At 39.9% G+C, this 22,984-nt stretch overlaps 2 protein-coding genes across 2 annotated transcripts in view; both read left to right on the forward strand.

Annotated features, from left to right (window-relative positions):
• JADE3 (jade family PHD finger 3) overlaps positions 1–18,794 on the forward strand; it is a 71,392-nt gene extending 52,598 nt beyond the window's left edge. Inside the window, exons 8-10 of the mRNA XM_082681521.1 lie at positions 10,544–11,014; positions 12,520–12,637; positions 15,763–18,794. Coding sequence (XP_082537647.1) covers positions 10,544–11,014; positions 12,520–12,637; positions 15,763–16,673 — 1,500 coding nt within the window. The 3' untranslated portion in view covers positions 16,674–18,794. The remainder of the gene's footprint in view (positions 1–10,543; positions 11,015–12,519; positions 12,638–15,762) is intronic.
• On the forward strand, positions 457–1,093 carry LOC309839426 (olfactory receptor 2J3-like; the record flags this gene model as incomplete). Its single annotated transcript, XM_082681184.1, is given in 3 exon segments — positions 457–663; positions 665–760; positions 764–1,093. Coding segments are annotated over 3 exon segments (633 nt in total).
• Positions 18,795–22,984: the final 4,190 nt, after the last annotated feature.

Consider the following 22,984-nt stretch of genomic DNA (forward strand, 5'->3'; position numbering starts at 1 on the left):
CTTAGAGTTTAGATTCTGCATTTTGTAAAGGTCTTTCCAAATTAAGACTCTTAAAAAAATTTTTTTTACTGAGTAAATTAGAGATTTAATGAAGCTCCAGTGAAGTCGTTGTTTCTCTCAATCTTAACAGATCCAAGACCTTTTTATAACAAATATTTTGTAATGCATCTATACTACCTTTACTTTCGTAATACCTCTACTTAGTAAACTGTGAGCTTACTAAATGAAAGTCGTGGCTTAAAATATGGTTGTTAAAATGCAGGTATATAATTGCTAATTCTTAGTTTTCTTGCTGAGGTAATAAAAGGAAATACATTAATGATTTTACTTGTTTCAACATTCCCTATCCAGTTCCTCTGTTGCATGTAAGTTCATGAACCAGCATTAAGTTCTAAGCAAAGGATAATCAGGCTTCAAAATTCTGACTGTGGTGTTTCCAGCAAGTAGTGTTAAGCAATGAGAAAATTCAGTAACACTTTTCATCACTCTGATGGCTTTGTTCTGGTGGGCTTCTCTGAATGGCCCAAACTAGAAATGGTTCTTTTTCTGGCCATCTCTGTTTTCTACATAATGACCCTCCTTGGGAATTTAGCCATCATTATCTTGTCATGCCTTGATGCCAGGCTCCACACCCCCATGTATTTCTTTCTGTCTAATCTCTCTTTTTTTGGACCTTTGCTGTACTACTTCCTCTGTCCCCCAAATGCTGGTCAACATCCAAAGCCACTGGAGAAATATCAGCTACCTAGGATGCATAGCTTAACTTTTCATATTCCTTAGTTTAGGATCCACTGAATGTGTACTTCTTTCAGTAATGGCCTTTGGTCGTTATGTAGCTATCTGCCAGCCTCTCCATTACACAGTTATCATGCACTCTTGGCTATGCCAACAACTGACAGCAGTGGCTTGGGTAACAGGTTTCAGCAACTCTTTGGTGCAAATAGTGTTGACCTTCTTGTTACCTCACTGTGGTCCATATCAGGTGGAGAATTTCTTCTGTGAGGTACCTGCCATGCTTCAATTATCATGTGTTGATACATGGATCAATGAAGTGGAGATGTATGCTGCTGTGGTGGTCATAAAAGTCTCTTAAAATTTTGATTATAAGGAATTTCACTTATTCAACAAATATTTGAGTGCCTAATTGTGTGCCAGGCACTGTTCTAGGCACTTTGGATTTATCAGTGGACCAACAAAGAACTTTGCACCATGGAACTTACATTTTGGTTTGGGAGAAATCAATGATAAGCAATAGATACTAAATATCATGTTAGAAGATGGTAAGTGCTCTGGAAAGGAAAAATGTGGAGTATGGTAAGAAGATGGGGATTGTGGGGCAGGAGGCATACATTGCAAGTTTAAATAGAGTGGTAAGAGTAGGACTCACCGTAGCTGTGGCATTTGAGCGAAGACTTGAAGGTGAGAGGAGACAATGCAGATATTTGGGGTAAAAATGTTCCAGGCAGAGGGATCAGCCAGTGCAAAGGCCCAGGGATAGGAGTGTGTTTGGCTTGTCCGAGAGATAGGAAAGAGACCAATGAGAATGGAATGGAGTGTGTGAGAAGAGAATATCAGAGAGATTACACAGGGACCTGATTGGTTAGGGCAGGGGTTGGCAATTTTTTTCTATACAGGGCCAGATAGTAAATATTTTAGGCTTTGCAGGCCATATGGTCTCTGTCACGACTACTCAATTCTGCCTTTGTAGCACAAAGGTGGCCGTAGACGATACTTAAAGCTTTACTGGAATATAGCCATGCTCATTTGCTTATTTATGGACTCTAAATTTATTTTATATGTCATAAAATATTCTTTTTCTTTTGATTGTTTTCCACCATTTAAAAAATGTAAAAACCATTTTTAGCTCCCATTCTTAGCTCATGGGCCACATAAAAACAGGTACCTGGCTGCATTTGGTCTGTGGGCCATAGTTTGCAAGCCCATGGTGAAGGGTTTCCAGGGCCCTTATAAGATCTTTTGTTTGGGGACTTCCCTGGCGGTCCAGTGGTTAAAACTCCGCGCTTCCAATGCAGAGGGCACTGGTTCGATCCCTGGTCAGAGAACTAAGATCCCAGATGCCACGTGGCGTGGCCAAAAGTTTTTTTTTTAAAAAAAGATCTTTTGTTTTTACTCAGAGTTTAAAGGGGGAGCCATTAGCAGGTTTTGAGCAGATAAGTAAAATGATTTGATTTATATTTTTAAGGGATCACTCTATGGAATGATGTCTAAGATTTGCTTCAAAATAATCTGGAGGGCAGGGTACTATGGGGGTTAAAGATGAATCAAGATGGGTCATACATTAATAATTATTGAGTCTGTATAATGGGTATATAGGGTTTAATATAGTATTCTCTATGCTATTATGTAGGGTTTTCCATACTAGAAGGTTAAAACAAAAATAGGCACTCTGGCTGCTTATTTGGAGCAGACTGTGAGGAGGGAAGGTTAGGAATGAGAAAAGCAATTAGGAGGCTATTACGGTAATCCTTGAGAGATGGCAGTGGTGGCTTTGTCTGGAGTGGTAGCCCTGGAGGTGGTGAAAAGTGGTTGGGTTCCAGGGCTTCCCTGGTGGCGCAGTGGTTGAGAGTCCGCCTGCCGATGCAGGGGACACGGGTTCGTGGCCCGGTCCGGGAAGATCCCACATGCCGCGGAGCGGCTGGGCCCGTGAACCATGGCCGCTGAGCCTGCGCGTCCGGAGCCTGTGCTCCGCGGCGGGAGAGGCCACAGCGGTGAGAGGCCCGCGTACCGCAAAAAAAAAAAAAAAAAAAAAAAGTGGTTGGGTTCTGGATGAATATTGAAAGTAGAGCCAAGAGGATTAACTGTGGATCGGGTATGAGGTGTGAGAGAAAGATAGGAGTTGGGGAGGCTTCCAGGTTTGGGCCTGAACAGGGAGAAGGGTAAAGTTGCCATAAACTGAATGGAAAAATCTGCAAGTAGAAGAGATGTGGGCGGAAAGATCATCATGAGTTCAGTTTTAAACATTTAAGTTTGAGATGTCTACCAGATATCCTAGTGGAAATATTAAACCGACAGTTGTCTATGCGAGTTTGGAGTTTGGGAGGAAGTTTTGGACTGAAGACATAAATTTGGGAGTCATTGTCATGTAGGTATCTTTAGCTTGGACTGGGTAAGATCACTGAGTGAGGGAGTGTAGATAGAGAGGAGAACAGTACCAAGCACTGGGCCTTGCAGCATTCCAGTGTTAAGTAGTCAGGAGAGTAGGGAGAGATAGCAGAGGAGACTGAGAAGTCACCAGGGAGACAGGAGGAAAACCAAGAGAGCATAGTAGCCTAGAAATCAAGGAAAGAAAGCGTTTCAAGGAGAGGGGAAAGATCAGTGATGTAAAAATACTGCTTGAGTAAGACGAGGACTACAAATTGACCCCTGAATTTAGCAATGTGATTATTGGTAATCTGGATGAGCAGTTTAGGTGGAGTGATGATGGCAAAAGCTACATTGCCAAGGGTCAGGGCAAAGAAATGGAGTAGGAACAGTCCGGAAAAGTGAGGGAAAGAAGTCCGCTCTTTAAGATGGAAGAAATAACAAGTATGTACAGTCAGCCCTCTGTATCCGCAGGTTCCGCATCTGAAGATTCAACCAATTGCAGACTGAAAATATTTGGAAAAAAATTCCAGAAAGTTCCCAAAAGCAAAACTTGAATTTGCCTTGCACAGGCAACTATTACATAGCATTTGCGTTGTATTAGGTTTTATAAATAATCTAGAGATGATTTAAAGTACGGGAGGATGCACGAAGTTTACATGCAAATACTATGCCATTTTATATAAGGGATTTGAGCATCTGTGGATTTTGGTATCCACAGGAAGTCTGGAGCCAATCCCCTGAGGATACTGAGAGACTATTGTATGTATACTTGTTAACATATAGAACATAACAGTATGCATGCAAAGAGAGTGACCCATGAAGAGGAAAAACTGCTGGAGCAAGGTTTTTCAGTAGCTGAGAGAGGGTGGGGTAAAGAGGGTGAGAGAGGGGCGGCTTCAGGTAAGAGCACAGATTGTTCTTCCCGGGTAACAGGCTTGAAGGCAGAGTGTGTAGGTACAGTATTAGATAGGTGTGCTGCTGGGAACCTGCAGAGCGCTCTTTTTTTTTTTTTTTTTTAAACAGATTCCTGGTGCCTCCTACTCTGCCATTTTCCCAGAATCCTTGCTCTTATTGTTTTGTTTTATTTTTTTAATTTAAAAAAAATTATTTATTTATTTTATTTTTTAAATTTTTGGCTGCATTGGGTCTTTGTTGCTGCGCGTGGGCTTTTCTCTAGTTGTGGTGAGCGAGGGCTACTCTTTGTTGCGGTGCACGGGCTTCTCATTGCGGTGGCTTCTCTTGTTGCGGGGCACAGGCTCTAGGCGTGTGGGCTCCAGTAATTGTGGCCCATGGGCTCAGTAGTTGTGGCTCATGGGCTCTAGAGTGCAGGCTCAGTAGTTGTGGTGCATAGGCTTAGTTGCTCCGTGGCGTGTGAGATCTTCCTGGACCAGGGCTCGAGCCCACATACCCTACATTGGCAGGTAGATTCTTAACCACTGTGCCACCAGGGAAGCCCTACTTATTTATTTATTTAGGCTGCTCCACGTCTTAGTTGCAGCACGTGGGATCTTCATTGCGGCATGTGGACTTCTTAGTTGTGGCATGCGGACTTCTTAATTGTGGCATGTGAACTCTTAGTTGTGGCATGCGGACTTCTTAGTTGCAGCATGTGAACTCGTAGTTGTGGCACACATGCGAGATCCAGTTCTCCAACCAGAGATCAAACCCGGGCCCCCTGCATTGAGAGCGAGGAGTCTTACTCACTAGACCACCAGGAAGTCCCCAGAGTGCTCTTTTTGATTGTTGTAATTTCCTCAGTGAGATAGGAAACAGGATCATCAGCTGAGAGTGAGGATGTGGGTGAAGTCTCAAGGTGTGGGGAGAGAAGAGGTGTGAAATAGTTTTTTGGTTTCGGGAAGTACACTGTGAGTGCCAGGCTGCATTAAAGATCTTCCCCCCAAGTGAGGGGGAGTGAACTTCAGGTGACCTTGTGAAGTGTGGCTGTATTTTTCTCCACCTATGTTCTGCCTATACTAATTTACTGTTTTTGATCCCCATATAGGGAACAAGATTCTAAATTACTAATTGGTTTGAAATTAACTTAGTGGTGGTTTAAAAGGAAAAAAGGGTTTTGGTCTCTTTTTCCACAGGAAAACTAGGTGTGAACCGTGGAAAACAAAGCCCACTCTGTTAGTATAAGCAGAACATAGGTGGGGGTCAAGTTTTATTAGCATCTTTGTTTGTCAGAGGTTTATTTAAGGGTATTTGTGATTAGTAACACATCTCAGGTATTTTGTTTTATAAACTCTTTATGGAATTTTCTTAACTGTGAATTGTGTTCATTCTTCCTATCTCCCAGCAGTGGGGAATACCCACATCTCTCCTCTTCCTTTGATTTGGGAACATTCATTCGGCAAGGATAGAATCTAACACTGGTGGTTTTGGGGTCTAGACTAGCCAATATCTACAGCCTCCATATCTGGGAGCTAGAACCTTTCTCCTGAGGATGAAGGTTTCTGATAATCGTGGAACAGATCCTAAAGACTGGGTTCAAAACAGATGCCCCAGACAGCTCTGAATTTTGCTTAAACCCTGGACACAGTCCCTCTGCCACCTTTCCAGAATTCCTATAGGGTCCTTATATATCTTATGTTCAAGCCCCATTCAACCTAGATCCAGATGTTATAGGCCTTCCCTGAGAAAAAAGGAAGAACAGTGGTTAAAAATACAGCCTTTGGAGCCAGATTCCTGGGGTCCAAATCCTGGTTCCATCTCTTGTTCGTTATGTAATCTTGAGAAAGTTACCTGCCAAATCTGTTCCTCAGTTTCCACATCTATAAATGGAGATGATAAAATAGTACCTACTTAATAATGTGGTGAAGAGCTTAACACAGTGCCTAACAGATACTAAATACTCAGTAAATATTAGTGGTACTAGTATTTGTACTTGTTGTTATTGTTCATATTATTCCCTGGAGTCAGTCTGACTTTGTTGATGGAAAGCCCTAGCATTCATCCAGCCAAACTGAATAGAATCATTAAACATTTGGTGCTGGAGTAGGTGCCCCTTTCGACAGTAGAGGAATGTGGTCATGTCTGGAGTTACATGCATGTTTAGTGAAGTCAGAATAAATTGGTGGGCCACCATGAGTTTACTGTTAGGCTAATATGAGCTTGACTATGAGGGAAGTGAACTTTTTTAAAACAAATGAAAATCTTTGCCAAGTGGGGAAATGCAAGTACGTCTACTCAGTAACTATTAAAGGTGGTACTAGTAGAGATGGAAATTAAATGTTAAGATTAAAGGGCATCAAAAAAAATTAAGAGGGAAAGCACCTTAATATTTTTCTCATATATTCCAAATTTTATTTGTGAGTACAAATTGTTCCTATTCTAAGATATTTCTGGTCCTTGCCTTCAGGTGTTTATAGTCTATTAAGGGAGACCAGATATAAACATGAGAAAAGTTAAATAACACTGAAGTGACATCTCCCCTCAGACCTTGCAGACCCTTAGGGATGAGAGATCAGAAGGGCTGATGGCCACCGTTGGTGCTAGAGTTTAAGTACATAATGGCTAAATAGGTTTTGTGGGCTGACTTTGAATCATTTATGACATGGTTTCAGTGACCAAGTTTTGAGAAAATTGCTCTGATATCACCCATTTGTCTGTTCACAGATTATTGGGGATTAAGGGCAACCAAATGGACACTGTCCTGCAGCAGGATAAGAACTGCTGAGGACACATGCACCAGGCCCTTGGTGTTCAACGCAGGTGTCATCTGCTTTTGAGGAGGACACACTATTTTGTTTTCGGGGGGGTGACAAAATATTTCCTTAAAGAGGCAAGAAACAATTTAATTCCTAAATCAGTCTCTGGTGTTCTTTTTCAAAGACTTTTATTCCAACCATCCTATCTAATCCAGTTCTCATCCCACAGAAACTCCAACTCCCCTTACAAATGTGAACATATAAGGGTAGCATTTTCCCCCTAATGAAAGTATTTCAAAAACTCATTTCTCTTCTATAATTTCTGAAGAATAGGTAGAAAATTATTTCTTTTTCCCCCTTTAAAAGTAAATAAACCATAGTGAGATACTACTTCATACCCACTAGGGTGGTAATAATTTAAAAAGGCAGGCAATAACAATTATTGGCAAGAAGGTGTAGAAATTAGAACTCTTATGCATTGCTGGTGGGAATGTAAAATGCACAGCCACTGTGGAAAACAGTTTGGCAATTCTTCCAAAAGTTAGACATAGAGTTACTGTATGTCTTAGTAATTCCACTTCTAAGTATATACCTACAAGTTAGAGGTCCCCAAGACCACTCTCAGGTTCAATAATTCACTAGAAGGACTCACAGAACTCAAAAAACCGTTATACTCATGGTCATAGTTTATTACAGTGAAAGAATACAGATTAAAATCAGCAAAGGGAAGAGGCACATAGGGCAGGGTCCAGGAGAGACCAGGCATGGAGCTTCCAGTTTCCTCTCTAAGTGGTATCTTGTGGACAGTGCTTATTTCTTTCAGCATTGGTGTATGATAATATACACAGAGTACTGCCAACCAGCAAAGCCACCTAAGTCTTGGTGTAGAGATTTTATTAGGAGTTGGTCACATAGACGTGGCTGACCACCTGCATGGCTGGCCTTAGTCTCCAGTCCCTCCAGAGGTCAGGCTGATACCACATGGCTCAGAGCTTCCACCATAAATCACATTGTTAGCATAGACTATCTGACATGGCCCAAGGCCCCCAGGTAAATAAAGACACTCTTATCAGGCAGGACATTCCAAGCGTTTAGAGGTTACCTCTTAGGAGCTAGAGGCAGAGGGCCAAGCCTTTCTTTGGCAAGGTTAATCCTTTATTGCACATTACCAAAGAGAAATGAAAACATGTCTGCACAAAAACTTGTACACAAATATTCATAGCAGCATTATTTCATAATAGCTAAAAAGTAAAAATAGCCCAAATGTCCATCAGCTGAAGAATGGATAAACAAATATGGTATATCCAATGTAATGGAATATTATTTGGCCATATTTTAAAAAGAATGAAATTCTGATACATGCTACAACATGGATGAACCTTGAAAACGTGCTAAGTGAATGAAGCCAGATATAAACTGTCACATATGATTCCACTTATGTGAAATGTCCAGAATAGGCATTTCTATAGAGACACAAAGTGGATTAGTGGTTGCTTGGGGCTGGGATTGGGAACAGGGAGTGGCAAATAGGCATGAGATTTCTTTTGGGGGGTGATAAAAATGTACTGGAATTATGTAGTAGTGATGGTTGCACAACTCTGTTAATATGCTAAAAACATTGAAATGTATACTTAAAATTGGTGAGTTTTGTGGTATGTAAATTATATCTCAATAAAGCTGTTCTTTTAAAATGGGCATAATAAAACCTCCCCTATCACCTTAAGTGATTACAGTAGAAATGAGATATACACAAAAGCATTTTGTTTAACAGAATGTGCCAAATATATGTTTTTGGGAAAAAAATTAAGTTATTTGGTTAGCATTTCTCTACCACCAAGGTATATGGACTTCTAGCTATAAATATCATAGAATGACCTTTTTTTGAAACTAGATGGATTTTATTCTTATTCGTGTATTGTCTTTTTATTTGGAGTAATTTATATTTATGTCTCTACATTCTGTAAATTTGACCTGAGAGAGGTGATCTGTTTTTAGCTTCCCATTAGTAGTAGTTTTATGTCACACACTCATCTCCTTGAATAGAAAACAATCCTTTTGCTTTCTCTTCCCATTTTTTTGTCAGTTATTAGACAGCAGAAGAGCACTTTGCCCAACACTTTTAATCTTTTGCTAAAGAGTGCCTTTTGCTACTTGTGTTTTAAATGACCAGCTAGTTTCTTATTCAAGGGATAACCAAAGGTACCCAGATGAAAGTATAGTTTGGGGCTCTCATCATCCTCATTTTCATGAGGCTTTTCAAATACATAGAATTTTTAAGAATACAAACTTGGATGTAATGTAACAGACTCTTCCAGTTGCTCTAAGTTGGGGTGGGCTGTTTTAGGAATACAGTAAGTGGCTAGAGTACCACTTAACTGAAAAGTGGAAGGAGTTGAGGGCAGGGAGCAGTGTAGGTAGAATATCAGGTACTTTACAGGAAGTACAAGCAATAATACATGTGAGGTTGGATCTTTGAATTGTTTTCCATCCCTGGAATTCTTTATCCTGTGAAATTAGATTAAATGGAATCTGCCCCCATTAAAGCTTTGATGGTTGCCAGCATTCTCTTAAGTGTTGAATTTCTCAATCTATAAAGAGACCTATCAGGTTTTGCATTTTTTTAGTCTTTATTCATATACAAGGTCATCCTCTATGTTTAGTTATCAAAAACCCAACATATTGAGCAGTCTGCCCTTCAGATGCAAGCTTCCAAAAGATTTGAGACTTGGCTTTAACCATGGGAATTCCCACTATATCTTTTGAAACAAATCCTCCATTGCTTTCCCTCCTTCCTTTGCATAAAAATATAAACACACACATGCATTTTAAATCTTTGGAAGGAAAACTGTAACATAACCATAACAAATGGTAATTGAGACTAACTGAAGCACAAGAGTCCAGCAATCATGGGCCAGGTTCTCTCTGCCTCCCTGTGAGTCCTCAGTGCATGCCACATAGTGATACTTAACAAATGTGTTGCATCTATGAATGGCAGAATATTATAAACTTAATTCCAGATTGTCTGTAACCATACTGTCCAACAGAACTTTCTATGATGTGATGGAAATCTGTGCTGTCCAGTATGGTTGAAATGTGGCTAGTGTGACTGAGGAATTGAATTTTTAATTGTATGTAATTTTAATTTTAATAGCTGCTTGTGGTCAGTTGGCTACTCTGGCTACCATGATGGACAGCACATCTCTATAAGACCAATTTCAAGAAGTTAGGTTACTTAGATATTGGAGTTCCTGTGGCCTTTTTTAGAACCAATAGCTGCTCTGGCAATAATACTGATTTTGTTTTTCTTTCGATTGTTCAGAAGCATTTCTTGAGTACTTCCTTGTTCAATAGTTGATGGTAATGCAAAGATGAATGACACAGCTTCTGTCGTTAAGAGCCATGGCCAGGGATTTTACATTTATTATGCTATAGGTACAGTGTGAAAAGGACCATTGTAGAAGCATATAATAAAGTGATATTGGGGTCACAGAAAAAGTACAGCATGACTTTACAGGGGCCAAAGAAGAATTCTCGGAAAAACTTAATGCTTGAGCTAAAATTTAAAGGAGAGTTTGAAAAAAACATTTTTTTTGCCTCTGTTTTTACTGTTTTCTATAAGAGCAGATTTCCTGGGTTACTTGTAAAGTGTCCATCATGGTCAGTTTAAGACCAACTTTCTCCCTGTCTTTTCTTTGCTTCCTATGAGCTCTCAGTTTAGGCCCAGGCGTATAGGGCTTCCCCTTTCCCCCCACAGCCCTGCTGCCTTAACACATCTTTTCTTCCCACAGTGCTCAGTGAAAAGCTGCATCACTGCCTTCCACGTCACCTGTGCCTTCGAGCACAGCCTAGAAATGAAGACCATCCTAGATGACGGGGATGAAGTAAAGTTCAAGTCATACTGCCTCAAGCACAGCCAAAACAGGCAGAAGCTCGGGGAGGCCGAGTACCCTCTACACAGGGCTTCAGAGCAGGGCCAGACCAAAAGCGAGAAGACCAGCGTGCGGGCACAGAAGCTCCGGGAGCTGGAGGAGGAGTTCTATTCCCTGGTCCATGTGGAAGATGTGGCCGCAGAGCTGGGGCTGCCCACGCTAGCTGTGGACTTTATCTATAACTACTGGAAACTAAAGCGGAAAAGTAACTTCAATAAGCCATTATTCCCTCCCAAAGAGGATGAAGAAAATGGTCTGGTGCAGCCAAAAGAGGAGAGTATTCACACTCGCATGAGAATGTTTATGCACCTACGGCAAGACCTAGAGAGGGTAAGGTGACCAACTGTGACTAGTGTGTAGATCTTGGTCTGCATAGAAATGGAGGCCCCACTTCCAGTTTTTAAAAGAACACAGCTCATTTACATTTATGGTGTAAGCTTCTGTGTCCTTGCTTATCTTCTGATTTCATCGTGGCCCCAAACATTGGGCTTAGTTAAAATTCTGGTAGACACATCAGAGAATGGAAGCTTCCTCACTTAGATGCTCTATGAACCTTAAATTTGAAATAAATTTTCATTTGGTTTACTTTTTATTCACTGTGGAACCTAAATTGGCTCAGCTATATTTTACTGACACACTTATGAGACTACAGGCTGAAGAAAGAATGAATTTTATTTAGGAAAGCACCAGATCAGAGTTTCTTAAACTCGGCACTATTGACATTTGGGGCTGGATAGTTCTTTGTTGTAGGGGACTGTCCTTTGTTGTGGGGAACACTGTAAGATGTTTAGCAGCATCCCTGGCTCTACTCACTGGATGCTAGTAGCAAACCGCCACATGCCCAGTTGTGAGAACCAAAAATGTTCCCAAATTACCAAATGCCCTCTGGGGGTCAAAATTGCCCCTGGTTGAGAGCCTCTGTGCCAGATAATTCAATTTAGCTATATATATACATGTATATATATATATATATAATCAGGTATCTACTAAATTAGGTACTGTAGGGGTTCAAAGATAAGTTAGGCCCTGTGTTTACCCTAGAGAATCTTATAATCAAGTATAATTACAGAGGTGGCTTGTTTTTTTCTCTGCTACCAGAATTTGGAGGGGAACTAATAGATTTGGTTCACTTTTTAAAATTTAACTCACACATATATAGCACTTACTATGTGGCACCACTGTTCTAAGCATTTTATAAATATTAACTCATATAATCCTAACATGCCTATGAAGAAGGTACAATTATTATCCCTATTTACAGATGAATAAACTGGGGCAACAGAAAGGTTGAGTAATTTGTCCAGATGAAGGAGCATGAGAGGGTGAGGATTTCACCCTTGTGGCTGTGGAGACTTGGCTGAGCTGAAAGTGTGAGCAAAAACACCACTTCCAGTCTTCCCATAAGACCTTTATCCTGCTGATCCAGCACTCATTAGAAAACTTTACTGGATCCAGCATTGCCACCATTTACTCAGGGATCTAAAGGGAAAGCTAAAATGTTAAGTCATCATTCAGTTTTCCCAGCCTGGCTATGCAGATAAATATCAACCCCATGATACCACAGGGAGAGTAGACTTCAGAAGGTGGCTTTGGAGCATTTTGCTTGTGCTACTGATTGATACAGGAACCATGATCCCACGACTGACCATGCTATGTGACTTCCTGTGGAGTGGCTCTCGTTATACAGCTTTTAGGGTCTGTCTTCTCTCCTCACCTGCCCACCACCCCCCAACCCCACCTGACTTCAGTTGTCTTAATTTTAGCTAAACAATTTCAAATGTCAGGTTTGTGTAACATGACAAAAATCTCTTACTTGCTGGGGGTTGGGCTTTCAGGTCCGAAACCTGTGCTACATGATAACCAGGCGAGAGAAGCTGAAACTGTCACAAACCAAAATACAGGAACAGATCTTCAGTTTGCAAGTCCAGCTTGCTAACCAGGAAATTGCTGCAGGTAACCTGTATAAATTTTATATCAATTGTTTAACTTAAAAATCTTTTAAATTCATTTCTTCTAGTCCAGCCCTGATATAACATGGCCCATTTCACTGTTGACTCATGAGGCAAGAAATCCCAGGGTGGGGTTGATGGAGTGGCAGGCCTAGGACAGATAACCTAGGTCCCAGACAGATATTTGAGGCTATTAGTTGGAGCTGTGAAATTATTCTAAACTCATTGAATTCATTTAGAAGTCAGTAGGATAAAAAAAAAAAGAAGTCAGTAGGATAGGATCTAATCCTAGTTTCCAGAAAACATTTAATTCCAGGGTTACTTAACTTAATCTGTCTGTTATAACAGATCCTTAGCCAGAAGTTAGGAGATCTGGGCTCTTGTCTCTTCATTTATTCACTGATATTTTTTGAGCACCTCCTATGGACTAAGAGCTGAGCTATAAGACAGAGCAGTCAGCAAGACAGAATTCCTTCAGAGAATTCTGCCTACTTGGTAAGAGAAACAAGTGAGCATAATTACAGTGCTCTAAGCATGGGAGCTTGGCTGGAATAATGACAGTCGTATTCAGAGACATTTGTAACCTCCCTGTGCCTCATTTAACACAGAGGTCAGTGGCAGAGCCTGGGCAACCAGGGGTCACTGGGCAGGGTGTGCAGAAGCCAGCTTCTGCCAAGGGCCAGCTATAGAGCAAGAGAGGCACCCAGAAATAAGGTGTCAGGTAGGTATCAAAGGCTCGTGGTCAGTTGTGAGTATCACAGGTCACAGCAAAATGGTGTAGCAAGAGACAGCAGGGCTGCTCAGCCACAAGAGCACCATGATGGACAAGACAAGAAGAACCAAAGGACAGCAGGAAGAGCCTCCATGGTGCCAAGGAAATTGGCCCCTAGACCATGTGGCTTCTGATTAGTGGGACCCAGCCCCATAACTGCTTGTGGCAGCAACAGGTGGCAGGCCCTGATAGAGATGGGAGCTATGAGTGTTCAGTATGGACCCTTAGGGAACAAATGCTGCCCGTTGGGATTTTTTTTTACTTTCTGAGAAATAATAGTTCATTATTAGTGTATAGAAATGCAACAGATTTGTGTATATTAATCTTGTATCCTGCAGCTTTGCTGGATTTTTTAATTCTAATAGTTTTTGGGTGAAGACTTTAGGGTTTTCTATATAAAGAATTATGCCATCTGCAAATAGTGACAGTTTTCTCTTCCATTCTAATTTGGATGCTTTTTATTTCTTTTTCTTGTCTGATTGCTGTGGCTAGGACTTCCAGTACTATGATAAATAGAAGTGGTGAGATTGGGCATCCTTGTCTTGTTCCTGAAATTAGAGGAAAGGCTTTCAGCTTTTCACCATTGAGTATGATGTTGGCTGTGGGTTTAGCATAAATGGTCTTCATTATGTTGAGCTATGTTCCCTCTGTACCAACTTTGATGAGAGTTTTTATCATGAATGGATGTTGAATTTTGTCAAATGCTTTTTCTGCATCTATTGAGATGATCATGTGCTTTCTATCCTTCCTTTTGTTAATATGATGTATCACATTGATTGATTTGCAAATGTTGAGCCATCCTTATGTCCCTGGAATAAATCCAACTTTATCATGGTGTATGATCCTTTTTATATGTGGTTGGATTCAGTTTGCTAATATTTTGTTGAGGATTTTTGCATCTGTGTTCATCAAAGGTATTGGCATGTAATTTTCTTTTTCTGTAGTGTCTTTGGTTTTGGTATCAGGGTAGTGGTGGCCTCGCAGAATGAATTTGGGAATGTTCCATCCTCTTCGATTATTTGGACTAGTTTGAGAAAGATAGGTCTCAGTTCTTCTTTATATGTTTGGTAGAATTCCCCTGTGAAGCCGTCTGGTCCAAGACTTTTGTTTGCTGGGAGTTTGTTTAAATTATAAATTCAATTTCACTACTAGTGATCAGTCTGTTCAAATTGTCTGTTTCTTCTCAATTCAATCTTGGCAGGTTGTGTGTTTCTTGAAATTTGTCCATTTCTTCTAGGTTGTCCAATTTGTTGGCATGTAACCATTCATAGTATTCTCTTATGATTTTTTTTGTATCTCTGTAGTATCTGTTGTTATTTCTTCTCTTTCCTTTCCTATTTTGTTTATTTGGGTCCTTTCTCTTTTCTTCTTGGTGAGCCTGGCTAAAGGTTTATTAATTTTATCTTTTCAAAAAAACATCTCTTGGTTTCATTGATCTTTTCTATTGGGTTTTTTAAATCTCTATTTTATTTATTTCTTCTCTGATCTTTATTCCCTTCCTTCTGCTGACTTTGGGCTTTGTTTGTTCTTTTTCTCATACCTTCTTGTGGTAGGTTAGGATGTTTACTTGAGATTTTTTTCTTGTTTCTTGAGGAAGGCCTGTATCACTCTAAACTTCCCTCTTAGAGCTGCTTTTGTTGCATCCCATGGATTTTGGAAGGTTGTGTTTGCATTTTCATTTGTCTCAAGGTATTTTCTGATCTCTTGGATTTCATCATTGACCCATTGGTTTTTTTAGTAGCATGTTGTTTAGTCTCTACGTGTTTATTTTCACTTTTTTCTTTCTATAATTGATTTCTCGTTTCATACCATTGTGGTTGGAAAAAATGTTTGATATAATTTCTCTCCTCTTAAATTTGTTAAGACTTGTTTTGTGGCTTAGCATGTGATCTATCCTGGAGAACATCCCATGTGCACTTGAAAAGAATGTGTATTCTGCTGGTTTTGGATGTAATACCCTATAGATATCTATTAAGTCCAACTGGTCTATTGTGTCATTTAAGACCACTGTTGCCTATTGACTTTCTACCTGGGTGATCTGTCCATTAATGTAAGTAGGGTTAAAGTCTCCTACTATTATTGTATTATTGTCAGTTTGTCTCTTTATATCTTTTAGTATTTGCTTTATATAGTTAGTTGCTCCTGTATTGGGTACATATGTGTTAATGAATGTAATACCCTCCTCTTGTATTGCTCCCTTTATCATTATATAACACCCTTCTTTGTCTTTGTTATAGCCTTTGTTTTAAAGTATGCTTTGTCTGATTAGGAGTATTGCTGCCCCCACTTTCTTGTTATGTCCATTTGCATGAAAATGTACTCTGTCATTTAAAATGAATCTTTCTTTTTCATCTTAGGACTTCCTTTGACAAATGCACTAGAAAATTCATTGTTTTACCCACCACCAAGAATTACCTTAAAGTTAAAAATGCCCAAATCAGCCCCAGAAGACTGCAGAAACAGCTCCACAGAGCCTGATCATGGACCTCTCTCTCCTGACGGCAGCTCCCCTGTTTGCAATATGAGGAGCATGCAGGTGGCTCAGGAATCACTAGAAATGAGAATGAAGTCATACCCAAGGTATCCACTAGAGAGCAAGAATAACTGTTTGCCGGCCAGTCTCAGCCATGCTAGGAGTGAAGCAAAGGATCCCAGTCCTGCTTGGATAACTCCATCTCCAGAGTTCTATCATGGGCAGTCTCTGGGAAAGCCTCTGGTCCTTCAGGCTGCCCTGCATGGACAGTCTTCCATTGGGAATGGGAAAAGTCAGCCTAACTCCAAGTTTGCCAAATCCAATGGCCTGGAGGGCAGCTGGTCTGGGGATGCCACCCAAAAAGACAGCTCAAGTGAGATGTTCTGTGACCAGGAGCCCATGCTCAGCTCCCACTTGGGCAGTCAGGGCAGCTTTAGAAAATCTACCATGGAACACTTCAGCAGGTCCTTTAAGGAGGCCACCAACAGGTGGGTGAGGACCACAGAGGACCTCCCGTGCTATGTGAAGCCAACCAAGAATACTAACCCCAAGGAGCAGCTCTGGGGCAGGCAGTTTGTCAGGCGGTCTGCAGGGAGAGCTCCATATCAGGAAAATGACGGGTATTGCCCAGATTTGGAGCTGAGTGATTCAGAAGCAGAAAGTGATGGGAATAAAGAGAAAGTTAGGGTAAAGAGAGATAGCTCAGACAGGGAAAATCCTCCCCATGACTCCAGACGGGATTGCCATGGTAAAAGCAAGACATATCCCCTTTCCCACAGTTCAATGCATAGGTGATTAGAAATTCCACGAAAAACTCCATCTTTGCCTTTGCCTCATATATTGGGGAAAACCCATACACCAAAAGGATTCTAGTATATGTTAGGAGGAATTGTAGTGAAAAGGATAAAATTTTTCCACAGTAAATTGGCTTGCAGTTTTTGAACCAGTTTCAAGTCCAATTTTCACGAGCACATCATAGAAATTACATATTGTCCAAAAGTTTAGGGGTTTGTTTTGTTTTGTTTTTTTGCCAGAGGCTAGTGAGAACAGCTGGGACCAGAGTATTTGCTCAGTAAATACTTTGGGGCAGCTTTCCAATTATATTAACACATATGTATTAAGAGTCCTTGCATTGTCCTTGATTTGCAGGAGATCATGATTATCAGACACTAAAACTACTTATCTTTTGAAGCTACAGCATGTGACTTCCAGAGCTCCTGTCTGTAAGAAGTTTCCACTGGTACCTGGAAACCCTCTTTAGGGAGAGACCAGGGACCAATATCTCAGATACTGTCAAACTCACTACTCTCTTCCTTTGCTCTGAACAAGGTTGAGTTCCTTTCACAGTATCTTAACTTACCAAGTCAATACACCTAATGCTTATAAGTGTCCAGTGCCTGTTCCTAGACTTGCTTGTTGGGGACGCACTTGTAACTATTTCACCCAGCTAACAAGCGTAAAAGGCTAACTTGTGGACAGTGTTTACAAAAGTACTACTTCCAAGGAAAATGCTCTGATCCTCTCAGTTTAGGCATTTGTGAAGGATCCCAGAGCCTTTCCCAAAGTGAGAACATTTCTGGAGGGTTTGTATCAGGTCAGGGTTTTTGTGTTATTGTTTTCAAATAAGTTTGACTTAAATAAGTTTGGCTGACAGTTTTTGTATACCTGCTTTAATGTTTATAAAATTTTTATTGAGGTATAATTAAGATATAGTAAAATGCAGAGAGGTTAAGTATTCTTACCTGCTTTAATTTTGAAACAGATTTTTATTGTCAAACAGAATTTGAAAGCATGTGTTTAACACATGGATATAATTTAGCTTTGTACCAACTTTGAATCCAAGGCAATTTCCCAAACAAAAGGGCTGGAGCTGTTTTTCAGAAGTTACTCATACTCTGTTCCCAAACTATCAGCCTTTATTAATTTCTGGGAGGAAGAGGATAATTACATTAGTGGGAGATAAAACATACCTGCTTCGTGTTTAAAGAAGAGGAAAATGTTACAGTTTTTAAAGTGTGAAGCCAACTATAATTCTCTGCTCTCTTTTCTTCTTAGCCTTAAATTAATATTCTCTTTCTTCTAGTTTGGGAACATGTAGTGAGACTTTTCAGACAAAAGAGGCCATTTTAGATATTTTAAGTTGCTTCCTGGTGAAACAGCCCAGCTGCAGTAAAGGCAGGGGCCCCTCTTCTCTCCGTCAATATGGGAAGCTCAGCAGTTTTCCTCTCCCCCGCTTTTGTTCCTGTAGCCTGTAGCTTTGTTAATGAGTTCCTTTGCTTTTATTTCTTCCTCCTTTTCTGAAAACTTCTGTATTTTGCCTCTCCTTTGGCTACACCTTCAAAATGTTTCTTTTGTGCCTGTGTACATTTGTGAACATGCCATAGCATGTGTAATAGGTGTCCTATGCTTTGTTTGAATGGAAAAAGCTATGGATTATCCAAATGAGGAACAGTAGTTCTCCTATTTATGCACTAGGTTTCTGTGCTTTTTCTTTGCATTCTCCTGGGTTCGATATTAATTTGATACCTTCATGGTAATAAAATTGTAGTGGAGCTATGTTATAAACTCCTGTTAGAGGCCAGTGCAGTAGCCTATATCCTTTCATGCCTTTCAATTCTGAGTGAGGAAGAAAAGCAAACATTGAAAAAGTGCTTCAGCCAAATTCCATATGTAATGCCATTGGGAGAGTATTGACTAAAATAATTTCAGTCAGGGAAATATAGTTGTAATATTTTTACAGGATTTTCCTAGGTAAATGAAGGAGCCTTCAGTTGTGTACATTTCAATTGCCCCCAAATGTATTTGCTACATTTTGCTGTTGTTTGAAGTATTACCTCTTAATCTTCTTTGTTAAATTTTTTTTCGTTTTGTCTTATATAGTCCAGTTTTCAAAGATAAACTCGGTCTTTTTTCAAATGTCACCTTTTTACTGATACTTTTTCATTAAATTATGAAAACTGTTAACTACTGTTGGTGTGGTAATTTTTTATTTTGGCATATGGGTTTTAGAAAAGCTTACATATGTTTCTTCTATATTTAAAAAAAATCTTATTCATTAAGCACAACAGATGGTAAGGGGAAAGGAAGGAGGAATTGAATGTTTAGAAGCACAAATTCGTGATTCATGTCAATACCAGGAAACAAAGAGAACTCGGAAATTGGACTCTACCTGCAAATCATGATTTCATCAGGCCGATAAGACGGAACCTTAGGATCAACATAAATCACTAGGGGAATGGAGGCTGTCTAAAGTCACAAAGTTCAGAAGGCTTAGATCAGGCCTCACTTAAATGTACATTCTTTACAATATTCATTCTATTTTGGAGTCACGTGAGAATATTAAGATTATAGGGGTTATGTAGTGTCATGGAGGCATTTTTGAAGGCATTTATAAACATTTTCATTATGTTTGAGAAATTTGCTGAAGGTCATTGGGTAAATCATTAGTGAAGATAGTTAAAAGATAAGGTTGTTTCTCTCCCCCATCTTCTCTTCCTCCTTCTCCCCTTCTTCCCCTGCATTCTCCCTCCACCACCACCTCCTCTCTCTCCTTCATAGATAACTGTTTTGATTCAGTAAATTTCTAGGTAAAATGTTGGAGTACTAAAACTACAAATACCACTCTGTTATAGCCAACAAAAGCTTTGGGTGTATTCTAATGTCTGTATCTCTAATAAGAGGTGAACCTTTGTTTTCATGTTGAAGAAACTTTTAAATTCATAGAGTAAACTAGAGGATGCACAGTCCCAGGACTTTTTCCCTCCAGGACTTTACAATCCTCAGCATGCTTGCTGACCCTTAAGAATGGAGGAAAAATACATGATAGGATTAAAACCTTATTCACCACTGAATAACCTTCATGGGATATTTTCAAAAAATGTATTTTATTTATAACACATGTTTATTAGATTTTCACAACCTTAATTCACCTATTTTCAAGTTTTATGGAAAGCAGCAATTACATATTGATTTTTAAAAATAACTTTAAGTTAATAAACAAAGGCCTACCCTGAGGCTGTCTCTCCTACACATATGGAACTCTGTAATACTCAGTTCATCATTGTTGAAGGAGGCTTCTGTGAATTCAGTTAATTTTACTTCATGGATTGGAACAGATTGCATGACCTGAAACCATGAGGATAGTTGTCTTTGAAATGAGCTGAGATGATGGGGGTGGTCACACCCCAGATTGGTGCTTCCTGCCCTATCCGGTCACTGATGAGTTCTTTGACCTGATGCTCCCTAAATATATTAATCATCTTGACAAACTCTCAGAGCATCCATCATTTCTCATCTTGTTAAAGTGGGTTTGGGTGTGAGCGTTCCAACCTCACAGCCTGGATACCCCAAGCATTAATTTCTCTTCCCCTGACTACTCCTCCCACCCCACCTTCTTAGTTTCCTTTATTTTTACCGATTGTCAGGTTATAAACAAACTAGAAAGATGGAATTGGGCTGATTAAGCTGTACTTACTACAGCAAGTTTCTGCTCAGCTTCTCCCTGAAGAAAACAACCTGAAAGGGGGTTTACTCATGAGTTCTGTACTGCTCCATTCTTGCCATCCTGAACAGAAGATTGGACTAGTCATCTGACACAAAGGCAAACAGTTTAGAAGCTCACATCCAAAGAGCAAGATAATTCACATAAATCTAGACTGGACAGGCCTCGCGATGGAGCTAGGACCTGGTGAACTTGCCTTCTCCATAGCTAGTCTAACCTGTAACTGAGTGTAGTTGGCTAAATAATGGCCCCCCAAAGATGTCCACATTCTAATCCCTGGAACCTGTGAATATGTTACATTGCATGATAAAAAGGACTTTGCAGATGTGATTAAGGTTAAGGACCTGAGATACGGAAATTATCCTTGGTTATCCAGGTGAGCCCAACCAGTATAATCACAAGGGTACTTTTAAGAGGGAGGCAGGGGGATCAGCGTCAGTAGCAGTAGGAGTTGTGATAGTGGAAGCAATAGGTTGGAGTGATGCTAAGAAGGGCTGTGAGCCAAGGAATGCAGGTGACCTCTAAAAACTGAAAAAGGCAAAGAAATGAATTCTCCCCTGAAGTCTCCAGAAGGAGCCCATCCCTGTCTACACCATGACTTCTGACTTCCAGAACTATAAGAGAACAAATTTGTGGTGTTTTAAGCCACTAAATTTGTGGTAATTTGTTATAGCAGAAATAGGAAGCCAATACACTAGGCATAGAGCAAGTGTTCCTTATCCTTTCAGGGGCACATTCCTCCTTCCCAAAGGGCCCACCTGGGCTGCAGCTGACCACTCTAGGTTGGTCCTGTGCTTTCTATCTTAGTTGAAACACTTTCTGGAAATGGAAAAATACGTGTTTTTTTCAGTCAATAAAATCCTTCCCTATACAAATTAGTTTTCTATTTCCTCCCTCCCACCCACTTTTTCCAAGGTACCATTTGGTACGTCTCAGGTAGCCTTGGGTAATCTTCCATGGCTTGCTTGATCCAGTGTGCCTGGATCTGGCACTGCGTAAGGACTTGCCATAGGTTTGGATGTCCCTGTTGTCTGAAAAACTGTCCTCGGGAAGTGGAAATAATTCACTGAGTGTAACTCTGGGGAGTGGGGGGAGAGGTGATAGAAGGTAGGTGGGGCTCATTATGAGGAATGATGCTCTAATTATCAGAGCCTCCTACAAGGAAATGGGTAGCTTGGAGAGTTAGAGAGTTCTTGAAGATCCCAGGGACCTGAACAGAGCTTGGGGATTAAAGAATGCAACTTTATGCTGCCTATAAGAAACACACTTTTAAGTATAAAGACACAAATAAGTTAAAAGTAAGAGGATGGAAAAAGATACCGTGTTCACACTAACCAAAAGAAAGCTGGAGTGGCTATATTAGTATCACATGACGGCAAATTCATCAAGAGGACATAAAAACCCTAAATGTTTATGCACCTAATAACATAACTTCAAAATACACTAAGGAAAAACTAGTAGAACTTCAAGGAGAAACAGACAAACCTGCAATTACAGTTTATGTCTAATTAGTAGCACAAGTACATAGAAAATCGGGATATAGAAGATTTGAACAAAACTATCAACCACCTAGATTTAATTGACATTTACCACTCCACCCCACAGCAGCAAAATATACATCTTTTTCAAATGCAAATGGAACATTAACCAAGTTAGACCATATTCTGGGCCATTAAACAAGTCTTAATAAATTTAAAAGGATTCAAAAACAAAGAACATTCCCTGACCACAATGGAATAAAATTAGAAATCAATAACAGAAACATCTCTGGAAAATGTGATTACTGGAAACTAAACACACCTCTAAATAACACATGAGTCCGAGAAGAACTGAAAAAGGAAATAGAAAGTATTTTGAACTGAATGAAAAAGAAAAAATACAATTTGTGGGATGGTGCTAAAGCAGTGCCTTGGGGAAATTCTATAGCACCAAATGCTTATATTAGAAAAGAAGGGTCTCAAATCGGTGGCCTCACCTTCCACCTTAAGAAATTCTAAAAAGAAAAGGAAATGAAATCCAAAGTAGAAGAAAGGAAATAATAAAGATCAGAGCTGAAGTCAGTGAACTAGGAAGGAAAATCAGTAGAGAAAATCATTGAAACCAAGAGCTGGATCTTTGAGAAGTGATAAACCTCTAGTGAAACTGATCAGGAAAAAAAAAAGGCAAATTATCAACATTAGTAATGAGAGAAATGACGTTGCTACAGATTCTACAGATATTAAAAGACTAATAAAGGAATATTGTGAACAACCTTATGCCAGTAAACTCAACAACAAAGACAAAATGGATACATTCCCTCAAAGACACAAACTACTAAAGCACATTCAAAAATAAAAAGATAACCTGAAAAGCCCTTTATTATTAAGTAAATTGAATTTGCAGTTAAAAACTTTCTTATGAGGAAAACTCCAGGCCCAAAGGATCTTGCTGGTAAATTCTAACAAACATTTAAGGAGCAAATAATATCAATCCTACGCAACTCTTCCCAAAAAATTGAACGGGAGAGAATAGTTCTCAACTCATTCTATGAGGCCAGCATTAACCTAATATAAAAACCAGACACAGACATAAGAAAACTACAGATCGGGAGTTCCCTGGTGGTCCA

Source organism: Grampus griseus, assembly GCF_964374135.1.
Source record: "Grampus griseus genome assembly, chromosome: X".
Taxonomy (NCBI): domain Eukaryota; kingdom Metazoa; phylum Chordata; class Mammalia; order Artiodactyla; family Delphinidae; genus Grampus; species Grampus griseus.